General features: G+C 43.9%; 1 protein-coding gene across 2 annotated transcripts in view; it reads left to right on the top strand.

Moving 5' to 3' along the window:
• The window catches only part of LOC121574408 (membrane-associated transporter protein-like), a 59,641-nt gene extending 45,118 nt beyond the window's left edge, over positions 1–14,523 (top strand). For both annotated transcript variants that reach the window (XM_045222718.1, XM_041887034.2), the window contains exon 7: positions 14,284–14,523. In XM_045222718.1, coding sequence (XP_045078653.1) covers positions 14,284–14,511 — 228 coding nt within the window. In that variant the 3' untranslated portion in view covers positions 14,512–14,523. The remainder of the gene's footprint in view (positions 1–14,283) is intronic.
• Positions 14,524–15,464: the final 941 nt, after the last annotated feature.

The raw sequence follows: 15,464 nt of genomic DNA, 5'->3' as shown, positions 1-15,464 counted from the left end.
GTCCCCAACGTCATAGTTACGCTCCGCCGGGCTGAGCTTCTTTGAGTAAAAAGCACATGGGCAGAGTTTAGGTGGCGTGCCGGACCGTTGAGAGAGAACGGCCCCTATACCAGCCTCAGACGCGTCTACCTCAACCTGAAAGGGTAATGCGGGATCCGGATGCGCCAGCACCGGAGCCGACGTAAACAGGTCCTTCAGTCTCCTAAAGGCCCTGTCCGCATCGGCTGACCACTGCAGGCGCACCGGACCCCCCTTCAGAAGGGACGTGATGGGAGCTGCCACCTGTCCAAAACCCCGGATAAACCTCCGGTAGTAATTCGCAAAGCCCAAAAACTGCTGCACCTCTTTTACAGTAGTTGGGGTTTGCCAATTACGCACAGCGGACACACGATCCACCTCCATTCTCACCCCTGACGCGGACAACCGATAACCCAAAAAGGGAGACCGACTCCTGGAAAAACAGACATTTCTCTGCCTTGACATATAGGTCGTGCTCCAACAGCCTCCTCAATACACGACGCACCAGGGTTATATGCTCGGCTCGGGTAGACGAGTACACCAGAATGGCATCAATGTACACGACCACCCCTTGTCCCTGCATATCCCGGAAAATGTAATCTACGAAGGATTGGAAGACTGATGGAGCATTCATCAACCCATATGGCATGACGAGATATTCGAAATGACCTGACGTGGTACTAAACGCTGTCTTCCATTCGTCACCCTCCCTAATGCGCACCAAGTTATACGCGCTCCTGAGATCCAGTTTTGTGAAAAACCGCGCTCCATGCAATGACTTTGTCATGGTCGCAATCAGAGGGAGTGGATAACTTTATTTCACAGTAATCTGATTGAGACCACGGTAATCAATGCACGGGCGCAACCCTCCATCTTTCTTTTTCACAAAAAAGAAGCTCGAGGAGGCGGGAGAAGTGGAGGGCCGAATGTATCCCTGTCTCAAAGATTTGGCTATGTAAGTCTCCATAGCTTTTCTCTCCTCCTGAGACAAAGGATACACATGGCTCCGTGGGAGCGCTGCTCCTGCCTGGAGATCAATCGCACAATCCCCTGTCTATGAGGAGGCAACTGCGTCGCCCTAGTTTTGCTAAACACGAGAGCTAAATCCCCATATTCAGGCGGAATGTGCAGTGCGGGCACTTGGTTTGGACTTTCCACCGAAGTCGCCCCCCACGGAAACACCCAGACATCGCCCCTCGCACTGAGCAGACCACCCATCGAGAGCCCTCTGTTGCCACGAAATAGCAGGGTTATGGGTGTTAACCAGGAATCCCCAGCACCACTGGGTACGCAGGAGAGTCGATCAGATACAGCTGTATAGTCTCCTCATGACCCCCCTGCGCACACATCCGAAGTGGCGCTGTGATCTCCCTGATCAACCCCGACCCCAACGGGCGGCTATCTAAGGCATGAACGGGAAAAGGTTTGTCAACAGGTAGGAGAGGGATCCCTAACTCAAAACAAAACTTCCGATCAACAAAATTCCCAGCTGCGCCTGAATCTACTAGCGCCTTATGCTGGGAATGAGGTGCAACCTGTGGAAAACAAACAGGTATACAAAAGTGCGCAACAGAAAGCTCTGGGTAAGTGGGACGTCTACTCACCTGGGAGGCCCCCCCAGTGCGTGGCCTGTTGTCTTCTCCCCCGGAGAACCCTCCCCAGCACCTGGCCGCAGTGTGCCCTCCACGACCGCACTTGGTGCAGGAGACAGGCCCCCTCGGGCTCCTCCTACTCCGTTCTCTGGCGCCGGCACCCCCGAGCTCCATAGGGCTCGGCTCGGAGGTGCCGGAGGGCGGAATGGACGGACTCCCCTCGGGATGTCCACGGGTGGCCAGCAGGGTGTCCAGACGGATGGACATATCGACCAACTGGTCGAAGGTAAGATGGGTATCCCTGCAGGCCAACTCACGTTGAACGTCCTCTCGTAGGCTACATCGAAAATGGTCGATGAGAGCCCGTTCATTCCACCCTGCATCCGCCGCTAGAGTCCGGTACTCTAGAGTGAACGCCTGAGCGCTCCTCCTCCCCTGTCTCAAATGGACTAGACGCTCCCCCGCCGCTTTGCCCTCAGGTGGATGGTCGAACACGGCCTTGAAGCGGCGGGAGAACTCGGCGTAGGTGATGGTGTTGGCGTCCATCCTCCTCCACTCGGCGTTAGCCCACTCCAATGCCTTGCCCGTGAGACAGGAGATGAGGGCGGAAACGCTCTCGTGTCCCGAGGGCACCGGGTGTACAGTGGCCAGGTAGAGCTCCACCTGCAGGAGGAACCCCTGACACCCGGCAGCTGTTCCGTCATACGCCCTTGGGAGCGAGAGCCGAATCCCCCTGGGTTCCGAACCTAGGACTGGTGGACCGACCGATGGGGTGGGCAGGGTAGGTGGAGGTGGGGGTACCCTGCTGGCCTCCCATCGGTGCAAGGTGTAGATTACCTCCTGTAGAGCGGTCTCCAGTTGTCTTATCTGGCCATCTTGCCCACGGATATGCTCCTCGAGCGACACAGGCGTCTCTGCCGATCCTGCTGATTCCATTATGGTGTGTGATTCTGTCATGGGGTGCTGAAGGTGGGTGTGGTGTATGAATCAGGCGCAGGACGCAGAGGCTCAGTCCAAAGGCTTTAGTGCAATATTCACAAAAGAAAAAAGCACAATAAGCCCGAAGGCGAATACACGGCGCACACAGGCGACAAAACAAACTGCGCACAAACATGTGCAAAGTAACCACTCCAAAACACTGGAGGGAAATAGTAGCTCCAACACGAAACAGAAGCGCAATCACACACAACACCTGACACACACAACGAGAACTAAATAGGACACTAATGAAGACTAACTAGAAACAGGTGTACAACATCAAGACAAAACCAAACGAACATGAAACATAGATCGGTGGCAGCTAGTACTCCGGGGACGACGACCGCCGAAGCCTGCCCGAACCAGGAGGAGGAGCAGCCTCGGCCGAAACCGTGACAAGCAGATTCCCACAACAATAGGCTTTAGGTGAGGCAGGTGAACCTGTAGCCATATTACTTCAACAGCATTTGACATGAGATCCTCTCTAAGCATTACAGGAATACGACTCTGAATATAAACCGCAGCACCATACCCATTGTAATTTCTGTCTTTTCTATAATGTTATAATCATGTATTGCTACTACTGTATTGTCAAAGGTATTATCTAAGTGAGTTTCACAGTGCCTTCCGAAAGTACTCGCACCCCTTTACTTTTTTAAATATTTTGTTGTGTTACAGCCTGAATTTAAAGTTGATTAAATATAGATTTTTTCTGTCACTCGACGACACACAATACCCCATAATATCGAAGCGAAATTATGTTTTTCAAATTATTTACTAATTAATTACAAATGAAACGCTGAAATGTATTGAGTCAATAAGTATTCAACCCCTTTGTTATGGCAAGCCTCAACAAGTCAAGGAGTAAAAATGTGCTTAAAAAGTCACAATAAGTTGCATGGGGTTATGGTTAGGGCTGTGTGCAATAATAGTGTTTAACATGATTTTTGAATGACTACCTCATCTCTGTGCCCAACACATATGATTACAGTGCATTCAGAAAGTACTCAGACCCCTTGACTTTTCCCACATTTTGTAACGTTACAGCCTTATTTTAAAATGGATAAAAAAATACAATAATCCACATCAATCTACACACAGTACCCCATAATGACAAAGTGAAAATAGGTTGTTAGAAATGTTAGCAAATGTATTACAAATAAAAAATTGATATCACATTTACATAAGTATTCAGACCCTTTACTAAGTACTTTGTTGAAGCACCTTCGGCAGCGATTACAGCCTAGAGTCTTCTTGGGTATGACGCTACAAGCTTGGCACATCTGTATTTCAGATCTCTCCAGAGATGTTCAATCGGGTTCAAGTCCGGACTCTGGCTGGGCCACTCAAGGACATTCAGAGACTTGTCTCGAAGCCACTCCTGCGTTGTCTTGGCTGTGTGCTTAGGGTCGTTGTCCTGTTGGAAGGTGAACGTTCGCCCCAGTCTGAGGTCCTGAGCACTCTGGAGCAGGTTTTCATCAAGGATCTCTCTGCACTTTGCTCCGTTCATCTTTCCCTCGATCCTGACTAGTCTCCCCTGATGCTGAAACATCCCCACAGCATGATGCTGCCACCACCATGCTTCACCATAGGGATGGTGCCAGGTTTCCTCCAGACGTCACGCTTGGCATTCAGGCCAAAGAGTTCAATCTTGGTTTTATCAGACCAGAGAATCTTGCTTCTCATGGTCTGAGAGTCCTTTAGGTACCTTTTGGCAAACTCCAAGCGGGCTGTCATGTGCCTTTTACTGAGGAGGGGCTTCCGTCTGGCCACTCTACCATAAAGGCCTGATTGGTGGAGTGCTGCAGAGATGGTTGTCCTTCTGGAAGGTTCTCCCATCTCCACAGAGGAACTCTGGAGCTCTGTCAGAGTGACCATCGGGTTCTTTGGCACCTCCCTGACCAAGGCCCTTCTCCCCCGATTGACCATGCGGCCAGCTCTAGGAAGAGTCTTGGTGGTTCCAAACTTCTTCCATTTAAGAATGATGGAGGCCACTGTGTTCTTGGGGACCTTCAATGCTGCATACATTTTTTGGTACCCTTCTCCAGATCTGTGTCTCGACACAATCCAGTCTCAGAGCTCTACGGACAATTCCTTCGACCTCATGGCTTGGTTTTTGCTCTGACATGCACTGTCAACTGTGGGACCTTATATAGACAGGTGTGTGCCTTTCCAAATCATGTCCAATCAATTGAATTTACCACAGGTGGACTCCAATCAACTTGTAGAATCATCTCAAGGATGATCAATGGAAACTCGATGCACCTGAGCTCAATTTTGAGTCTCATAGCAAAGGGTCTGAATACTTTGTAAATAAGGTATTTCTGTTTTTTTGTTCTTTGCAAAAAATTCCAAAAACCCTGTTTTCGCTTTGTCATTATGGGGAATTGTGTGTAGATTGATGAGGATTTGTATTTATTTATTTATTTATTTAATCCATTTTTGAATAAGTCTGTAACGTAACAAAATGTGGAAAAAGTCAAGAGGTCTGAATTCTTTCCAAATGCACTGTATACATTACATTATACAAGAATAGAATCAATGGTTTAATAATTGAAATAACCATTATTCCCAGATCCCAGACTGTAGCCTACTCATCAACTCAAGAAGGAACTTTGTACATTCATTGATTGTTATAAAATACTGAAAAATTCACTTGGGCTCCGTTGACTGGTCTTCCTTGGCTGTCTGACCTTGCTGGGACACTTGTCACCATCTGATCCTGCTAAGACATGATGGTAATAGTGTTGTGTACTGACTGTGCACCATGACAGTGTAGCCTGTAGAGTTGTTTATACCGTGTCAGTGTGAAAAGTAGGGAATTAGCTACGGAAACTGACAGATCAATAACGTTGCATTGCTATACTGATTTTAATAAAAACTCACATTGCGCTGTCAAGAAAAGTCAGAATATTGGTCTTCAATCGATTGGCTGCTGGTTTCATCGTTTGATTCAGGTCTAGTGTGACCCAAGTTAATTGCCTTCTGTAGAAATGGGACAAAAAGGCTACAAAACATTTCCATACACACAACAGCTGTTAGATACTGCTACCTGACACATAGCTAGAGGTAGAGTTGAACTGGCTGTGGTAGCTACTAAAAATGATTCGATCTCTGAGAAATTAAGCTAATTGATTGCACCCAAATTGGCCATTTTAATTTATAGCACCTAACATCCGATTTGGACAGATTTTTCTAACAATGAGTTAGGAATCCCAATAAATTGTCAAAAGCCACCCACAGACACCCCATGCCAATCCCACCCTAACAACGAGTATGTAGTATCAGTTCTCTATGTCTGACAAGTAGTATGGAGATGCAGCTCAAAGTATTGTTTGTTCACCCTATGTAATGTATTCTCAGTGAATTTGGTGATGTTTTTTTTTTCCTGTTCAGAGAAATTAGTCATTGAAGATGTTAGGTTTGTGTCACACCCTACATCCTGATATTACCAGGTTCTGACCACTAGATGGTGCTGTGCCCTCTATTAGGTGAAAAACCCATGCTTTGGTTTTGTTGGCCACTGTTTCAAATGCTAATTTCTTTCACAAATCCTATCCAAGTCAATTGTACATATATTACAATTTTCATGCTTCATATCCAAATCATCATAAAGTCATAAAGTATTAAAAATGTATTGTGTAACTCAATTATGTCACTTATAGATGATTTGGATATGAAGCGCGAAAATGATAATATACAGTAAGTACCAAATCAAATCAAATGTTATTTGTCACAATCACGTGTTTAGCAGATGTTATTGCGGGTATAGCGAAATGCTTGTAATTCTAGCTCCAACAGTGCAGTAATATCTAACAAGTAATATCTAACAATTTCACAACATATACCCAATACACACACATCTAGTAAGGAATGGAATTTAAGAATATATACATATATGGACAAGCAATGACAGAGCGACATGGACTAAGATACAGTAGAATATTATAGAATAGAATACAGTATATACATATGAGATGAGTAGTGCAAGATATGTAAACATTATTAAAGTGACTAGTGTTCCATTTCTTAAAGTGGCCAGTGATTTCAATAGGCAGCAGCAGCCTCTAATGTGCTAGTGATGGCTATTTAACAGTCTGATGGCCTTGAGATAGAAGCAGTTTTTCATTCTCTCTGTCCCAGCTTTGATGCACCTGTACTGACCTCGCCTTCTGGATGATAGCGGGATGAACAGGCAGTGGCTCAGGTGGTTGATGTCCTTGATGATCTTTTTGGCCTTCCTGTGACATCGGGTGCTGTATGTGTCTTGGAGGGCAGGTAGTTTGCCCCCGGTAATGCGTTCGGCAGACCGCACCACCCTCTGGAGAGCCCTGCGGTTGCGGGCGGTGCAATTGCCGTACCAGGCGGTGATTCAGCCCGACAGGATGCTCTCAATTGTGCATCTGTAAAAGTTTGTGAGGGTTTTAGGTGCCAAGCCAAATTTCTTCAGCCTCCTGTGGTTGAAGAGGCTCTGTTGCGCCTTCTTCACCACACTGTCTGCGTGGGTGGACCATTTCAGTTTGTCAGTGATGTGTATGCCAAGGAACTTGAAGCTTTCCACCGTCTCCAATGCGGTCCCGTCGATGTGGATGGGGGGTGCACCCTCTGCTGTTTCCTGAAGTCCACGATCATCTCCTTTGTTTTGTTGACGTTGAGTGAGAAGTTATTTTCCTGGCACCACACTCCCAGAGCCCTCACCTCCTCCCTGTACGTGGTCATTCACTTGCATTGGATTTGTGCCACATAAGGAAACTAATATGTAATTTTGTAATTTGGGTGAACTATCCCTAATATCAGGATGTAGGATGGGACATAAACCTAACAACTTCAATGACTAATTTCTCTGAACAGAGGAAAAAAACATCCCCCAATTCACTGAGAATACATTACATAGGATGAAGAAACAATACTCCGAGACGCAGCTCCATACTACTTGTCAGACATAGAGAACTAATACTACACTGAACAAAAATATAAACGCAACATGTAAAGTCTTGGTTCCATGTTTTATGAGATGAAATAAAAGATTCCAGAAATGTTCTATATGCACAAAAAGCTTATTTCTCTCAAATTTTGTGCACAAATTTGTTTACATCCCTGTTAATGAGCATTTCCCCTTTGCCAAGATAATCCATCCACCTGACAGGTGTGACATATCAAGAAGCTAATTAAACAGCATGATCATTACATAGGTGCACCTTGTGCTGGGGACAATAAAAGGCCACTCTAAAATGTGCAGTTTTGTCACACAACACAATGCCACAGATGTCTCAAGGTTTGAGGGAGCACACAATTGGCATGCTGACTAAAGGAATGTCCACCAGAGCTGTTGTCAGAGAATTTAAGCGACCTCCAACTTCGTTTTAGAGAATTCGTCAGTACGGCCAACCGGCCTCACAACCGCAGACCACGTGTATGGCATCGTGTGGGCGAGCGGTTTGCTGATGTCAAAGTTGTGAACAGAGTTCCTCCTTGGTGGCGGTGGGGTTATGTTATGGGCAGCCATAAGCTACAGACAACGAACACAATTGCATTTTATCGATGGCAATTTCAATGCACAGAGATACTGTGACGAGATCCTGAGGCCCATTGTCGTGCCATTCATCTGCCGCCATCACCTCATGTTTCAGCATGATAATGCACAGCCCCATGTCGCAAGGATCTGTACACAATTCCTGGAAGCTGAAAATGTCCCAGTTCTTCCATGGCCTGCATACTAATCAGACATGTCACCCATTGAGCATGTTTGGGATGCTCTGGATCGGCGTGTACGACAGCATGTTCAAGTTCCTGCCAATATCCAGCAACTTCACACAGCCATTGAAGAGGAGTGGGACAACATTCCACAGGACACAATCAACAGCCTGATCAACTCTATGCGACGGAAATGTGTCGCACTGCATGAGGCAAATGGTGGTCACACCAGATACTGACTGGTTTTCCCAGTCATGTGAAATCCATTGATTAGGGCCTAGTGAATATATTTCAGTTGACTGATTTCCTTACAGTAGCAGTCAAAAGTTTGGACACACCTACTCATTCCAGGGTTTTTCTTTATTTTTTACTATTTTCTACATTGTAGAATAATAGTGAAGACATCACAACTATTAAATAACACTTATGGAATCATGTAGTAACCAAGAAAGTGTTTAAACAAATCAAAATATATTTTATATTTGAGATTCTTCAAAGTAGCCACCCTTTGCCTTGATGACAGCTTTGCACACTCTTGGCATTCTCTCAACCAGCTTCATGAGGTAGTCACCTGGAATGCATTTCAATTAACAGGTGTGCCTTGTTAAAAGTTAATTTGTGGAATTTCTTTCCTCCTTAATGCGTTTGAGCCAATCAGTTGTGTTGTTACAAGGTAGGGGTGGTATACAGAAGATAGCCTTATTTGGTAAAAGGCCAAGTCCATATTATTGCAAGAACAGCTCAAATAAGCAAAGACAAACGACAGGCCATCAGTACTTTAAAACATGATGGTCAGTCAGTCCGGAAATGTTCAAGAACTTTGAAAGTTTCTTCAAGTGCAGTCGCAAAAACCATCAAGCGCTATGATGAAACTGGCTCTCATGAAGACCGTCACAGGAAAGGAAGACCCAGAGTTACCTCTGCTGCAGAGGATAAGTTCATTAGAGTTACCAGCCTCAGCAATTGCAGCCCAAATAAATGCTTCACAGAGTTCAGGTAACAGACACATCTCAACATCAACTGTTCAGAGGAGACTGAGTAAATCAGTGCCTTCATGATCGAATTGCTGCAAAGAAACCACTACTAAAGGACACCAATAATAAGAAGAGACTTGCTTGGGCCAAGAAATGAGTCCAGATTTGCTCTTTTTGGTTCCAACCGCCTTGTCTTTGTGAGATGCAGAGTAGGTGAACGGATGATCTCCGCATGTTTGGTTCCCACCATGAAGCATGGAGGAGGCACGATGCCAGGACAGCGGAGTCACTGACCACCTTCCGGAGACACTTGAAACACTACCTCTTCCAGGAATACCTGGAATAGTATAACAGTAATCCTTCCACCTCCCCACAAAAAAAGGGTGGTTGTCCCACTGGCTATCCTAAATTGAATGCACCAATTTGTAAGTCGCTCTGGATAAGAGCGTCTGCTAAATGACTTAAATGTTAAATGTGTTGGGGTGCTTTGCTGGTGACACTGTCTGGCACACTTAACCAGCATGGCTACCACAGCATTCTGCAGCGATACGCGATCCCATCTGGTTTGCGCTTAGTGGGACTATCATTTGTTTTTCAACAGGACAATGACTCAACACACCTCCAGGCTGTGTATGGACTATTTGACCAAGAAGGAGAGTGATGGAGTGCTGCATCAGATGACCTGGCCTCCACAATCCCCTGACCTCAACCCAATTGAGATGGTTTGGGATGAGTTGGACCGCAGAGTGAAGGAAAAGCAGCCAATAAGTGCTCAGCATATGTGGGAACTCCTTCAATACTGTTGGAAGAGCATTCCAGGTGAAGCTGGTTGAGAGAATGCCAAGAGTGTGCAAAGCTGTCATCAAGGCAAAGGGTGGCTATTTGAAGAATTTCAAATATAAAATATATTTTGATTTGTTTGATACTTTTTTGTTACTACATGATTCCATATGTGTTATTTCATAATTTTGATGTCTTCACTATTATTCTACAATGTAGAAAATAGTAAAAAATAAATTAAAACCCTTGAATGAGTAGAAGTGTCCAAAAGTTTGACTGGTGCTGTATATGAACTGCATGTAACTCAGTGAAATCTTTAAAATTGTAACATGTTGTGTTTATATTTTTGAACATTTGTTTGGATTCCTCATGTCTTACTCATTGTTAGAAAAAAGTTTGGCCCAAATCGATGATAGGTATATTTATTGAATGTTATATGAATCGTATTAAAATGGCCAATTATATTTTATATTATATTTCAACAAAAGAATGTTGGAGAAATGCTAATCTTATCTGTTTCTAACTACAGAACTGATTTCAGAACAATCTGAAATGCTGGGTGTCATGGCTTGCTGAAATGACATGGAACTACCCAGATGCGAAACAGGCCTCGCTAAGACATAGTGCTTTCCTATTAGTGTATATGAACTGTATGTAACTCAGTAAAATCTTTAAAATTTGTAACATGTTGTGTTTATATTTTTGATCATTTGTTTGGATTCCTCATGTCTTACTCATTGTTAGAAAAAGGTTTGGCCCAAATCAATGATATGTATATTTATTGAATGTTATATGAATCGTATTAAAATGGCCAATTATATTTTATATTATATTTCAACAAAAGAACGTTGCAGAAATGCTAATATTATCTGTTTCTAACTACAGAAATGATTTCAGAACAATCTGAAATGCTGGGTGTCATGGCTTGCTGAAATGACATGGAATTACCCAGATGCGAAACAGGCCTCGCTAAGACATAGTGCTTTCCTATTAGTGTTTTGGCTTAAAAGTGAACACAGCCTTTCAGGATGTAAATAGGGAAAGGTTTGGATTTGGATGGAAAAAGTGATTAATGAGATTAAGTTTAGCCAATCTGCACTTTACTTTATATTCAACCCTTCCTGTCACCTTCAGTAAGGACATCTCTGGACAGCACTCCATGGTTTTTCATAAAATTACAAATCCTACTTTGCCATTTTCATTTAGATATAATTAGCATAATCAATCTAAATTATTTGGATCAAATTCAGATTGGGATCAAAACTGTCCTGAGTTTATAGATGTCTACTATTTTATCCATATACTATATTATCCATATTATCCACCTGAGAACATAATGTACAGCAATAAAGTCCCTCAAAAAAGGCCCTCAAAATTGTCAAAGACTCCAGCCACCCTAGTCATAGACTGTTCTCTCTGCTACCGCACGGCAAGCGGTACCGGAGTGCCAAGTCTAGGTCCAAAAGAAAGACTTCTCAACAGCTTTTACCCCCAAGCCATAAGACTCCTGAACAGCTAATCATGGCTACCCGGAATATTTGCACTGCCCCCCCACCCCATCCTTTTTACGCTGCTGCTACTCTGTTAAGTATTTATGCATAGTCACTTTAACTCTACCCACATGTACATATTACCTCAACTACCTCAACTAGCCGGTGCCCCCGCACATTGACTATGCAACGGTACCCCCCTGTATATATAGCCTCCCTACTGTCACTTTATTTTACTGTATATATAGCCTCCCTACTGTCACTTTATTTTACTTCTGCTCTTTTTTTCTCAACACTTTTTTGTTGTTGTTTTATTCTTACTTTTTTTGTTTAAAATAAATGCACTGTTGGTTAAGGGCTGTAAGTAAGCATTTCACTGTAATGTCTGCACCTGTTGTATTCGGCGCATGTGACCAATAAAATTTGATTTGATTTGATTAGTCCAGTCTGCCAATGCACAAGGCTGATTAATTTCAGTAGAGATAATCCCTAAATCGCCGCTTTCACCATGAATTGGGAAATACTAATACTGCATAATAAAACAGATGGAACGATTCCAAGAAAGTCCACAAGTGACAAAGCAAAAGTTTTTCCCACCCTTGTACTTTTCCTCCATTTCACTATCATAGAGCAAACATTTGTTAATGTGCCTGTTTTCCACTTTTCCAACTGATAGATTATAGTCTATTACACTGATTTACAGTGGGGAGAACAAGTATTTGATACACTGCCGATTTTGCAGGTTTTCCTACTTACAAAGCACGTAGAGGTCTGTAATTTTTATCATAGGTACACTTCAACTGTGAGAGACGGAATCTAAAACAAAAATCCAGAAAATCACATTGTATGATTTTTAAGTAATTAATTTGCATTTTATTGCATGACATAAGTATTTGATACATCAGAAAAGCAGAACTTAATATTTGGTACAGAAACCTTTGTTTGCAATTACAGAGATCATACGTTTCCTGTAGGTCTTGACCAGGTTTGCACACACTGCAGCAGGGATTTTGGCCCACTCCTCCATACAGACCTTCTCCAGATCCTTCAGGTTTCGGGGATGTCGCTGGGCAATACGGACTTTCAGCTCCCTCCCAAAGATTTTCTATTGGGTTCAGGTCTGGAGACTGGCTAGGCCACTCCAGGACCTTGAGATGCCTCTTACGGAGCCACTCCTTAGTTGCCCTGGCTGTGTGTTTCGGGTCGTTGTCATGCTGGAAGACCCAGCCACGACCCATCTTCAATGCTCTTACTGAGGGAAGGAGGTTGTTGGTCAAGATCTCGCGATACATGGCCGCATCCATCCGCCCCTCAATACGGTGCAGTCTTCCTGTCCCCTTTGCAGAAAAGCATCCCCAAAGAATGATGTTTCCACCTCCATGCTTCACGGTTGGGATGGTGTTCTTGGGGTTGTCCTCATCCTTCTTCTTCCTCCAAACACGGCGAGTGGAGTTTAGACCAAAAAGCTCTATTTTTGTCTCATCAGACCACATGACCTTCTCCCATTCCATCCAGATGGTCATTGGCAAACTTCAGACGGGCCTGGACATGCGCTGGCTTGAGCAGGGGGACCTTGCGTGCGCTGCAGGATTTTAATCCATGACGGCGTAGTGTGTTACTAATGGTTTTCTTTGAGACTGTGGTCCCAGCTCTCTTCAGGTCATTGACCAGGTCCTGCCATGTAGTTCTGGGCTGATCCCTCACCTTCCTCATGATCATTGATGCCCCACGAGGTGAGATCTTGCATGGAGCCCCAGACCGAGTGTGATTGACTGTCATCTTGAACTTCTTCCATTTTCTAATAATTGCACCAACAGTTGTTGCCTTCTCACCAAGCTGCTTGCCTATTGTCCTGTAGCCCATCCCAGCCTTGTGCAGGTCTACAATTTTATCCCTGATGTCCTTACACAGCTCTCTGGTCTTGGCCATTGTGGAGAGGTTGGAGTCTGTTTGATTGAGTGTGTGGACAGGTGTCTTTTATACAGGTAAAGAGTTCAAACAGGTGCAGTTAACACAGGTAATGAGTGGAGAACAGGAGGGCTTCTTAAAGAAAAACTAACAGGTCTGTGAGAGCCGGAATTCTTACTGGTTGGTAGGTGATCAAATACTTATGTCATGCAATAAAATACAAATTAATTACTTAAAAATCATACAATGTGATTTTCTGGATTTTTGTTTTAGATTATGTCTCTCACAGTTGAAGTGTACCTATGATAAAAATTACAGACGTCTACATACTTTGTAAGTAGGAAAACCTGCAAAATCGGCAGTGTATCAAATACTTGTTCTCCCCACTGTATATCAAACCAAACATCTCATCTTGTTTCAGCTCCATTTCCTAGTAGTCTATTGTGTTATCAATCTATTTACTCCCTATAGAGCAGGACACAAAGGGGATTTGTGTTAACTAGTTTATTGATGTGGTGTTGAGGCATTGCTTGTAATTCTGCTTACCAGGCATGTTCACAAGACTCTTCCCCAGCCACTCTTAATCTGGTATTGTGTCACTACAGGTCCCATTACCTTCAGTTTCACCACATGCTTTTCACATCATATTTTATAAAGCGTGAACTGTGAATAAATTTGTCCTGAATACATTTAGTTGTGTGTGTGTGCGCGTGCGTGTGTGTGTGTGCGCGCGTATATCTGTGTGCACACTTGAGTGTGAGAGTGTTTGTTATGGAATTTCTCAAATGAATTCTTTCCTCTTATGACATTATACTGATACAAATGTAACGTCTCCCATCCTCCCACCAGGTACAGAGGAAGCTGGGGACAGGTAATCCTGCTGGACAGGATCGAGGCACTGGCGTGGATTGTGCAGCGCTCACGTGTATGGTGCAGCTGGCTCAGATCATCGTAGGGGCGGGACTGGGGGCATTGGTCAACATGGCAGGAAGTGTGATTGTGGTGGTCCTCTCCGCATCAACAATGTCTCTACTTGGCTGTCTGTTCATCGCCCTCTTCATCAGATACGTGGAATAACCTATTTGAATAAAGATATTTACTAAGACCCTTTTACCTGGTCTCCCTCTGTTCTGTAAATCCTTTGAAGGGTTTTGTAAATGGATTCAAAAGCTGCGTTATATATGTTACTGAGAAAGGCAGAACAAACTGTGTGCAGCTCAATGCTTTCCATTCCACTTCCCTCTCTTCCCCATTTGCTATACCAGTGTAGATGTTCTCAAAACGATGTTGGTAAAAACAGATGAGTCATACTAATGTTGTGCCATTAGGCGAGGCTTTTATCCAGACTACTCTCCAACATCAATCCATCTATCAAAGTCTAAACTGTGAGCCAAGTGGCTCCAGATGAATTCTGCCAAGCACATCAATCGAAATTGAATTAATAAAAATTAAGAAGTTTGACTCTTCTGAAAGAGATTTGCACAGAAGCATGTATTGTGCAGTTTACCATGTGGTATGCATGCACAGAGGTGCAATATGTAATGTGGTCTGCTCAGAGGGTTATTATCAATGATGTGCCCCTTGCAGTGCTCTTTAGAGTTGGTGCAGAGTGACTAGGTGTCTGTCAACCCCCCACCTTTCATAAGCAACTTTACAGATCACCACTGCACACTGTCATGCCCATTTTTCCTAGAAGCAATTAGCTCAGAATAAAGGACTAACTGCTGGTGTATGCTCTTAAAATAGTGATGCTTACAAGTGATGTGAAATAACTATCTCACACACTGCACCTCTAAATTGAACTCTGAAAGACATTGAAGGATAGGACATTCAAATAAATGTGAGAGGAGAGAAGAGACTATGATAGCCCACTGTTTGTTTGTTTCCACTTCAATTACTGACTTATAAGGTCTTCGCATAACTAAATAGATTTTGCACAACTGAATACATTCCCTACAGGTTAGATATGTCACAGTATTTCTAAAAAGGCAGTGCAAGTCATGTAAAACTCAGGAGCATGTGTAGGATTT

This window comes from Coregonus clupeaformis, chromosome 9, assembly GCF_020615455.1.
Source record: "Coregonus clupeaformis isolate EN_2021a chromosome 9, ASM2061545v1, whole genome shotgun sequence".
Classification (NCBI taxonomy): domain Eukaryota; kingdom Metazoa; phylum Chordata; class Actinopteri; order Salmoniformes; family Salmonidae; genus Coregonus; species Coregonus clupeaformis.
This window is presented reverse-complemented; position numbering and strand designations above follow the sequence as displayed.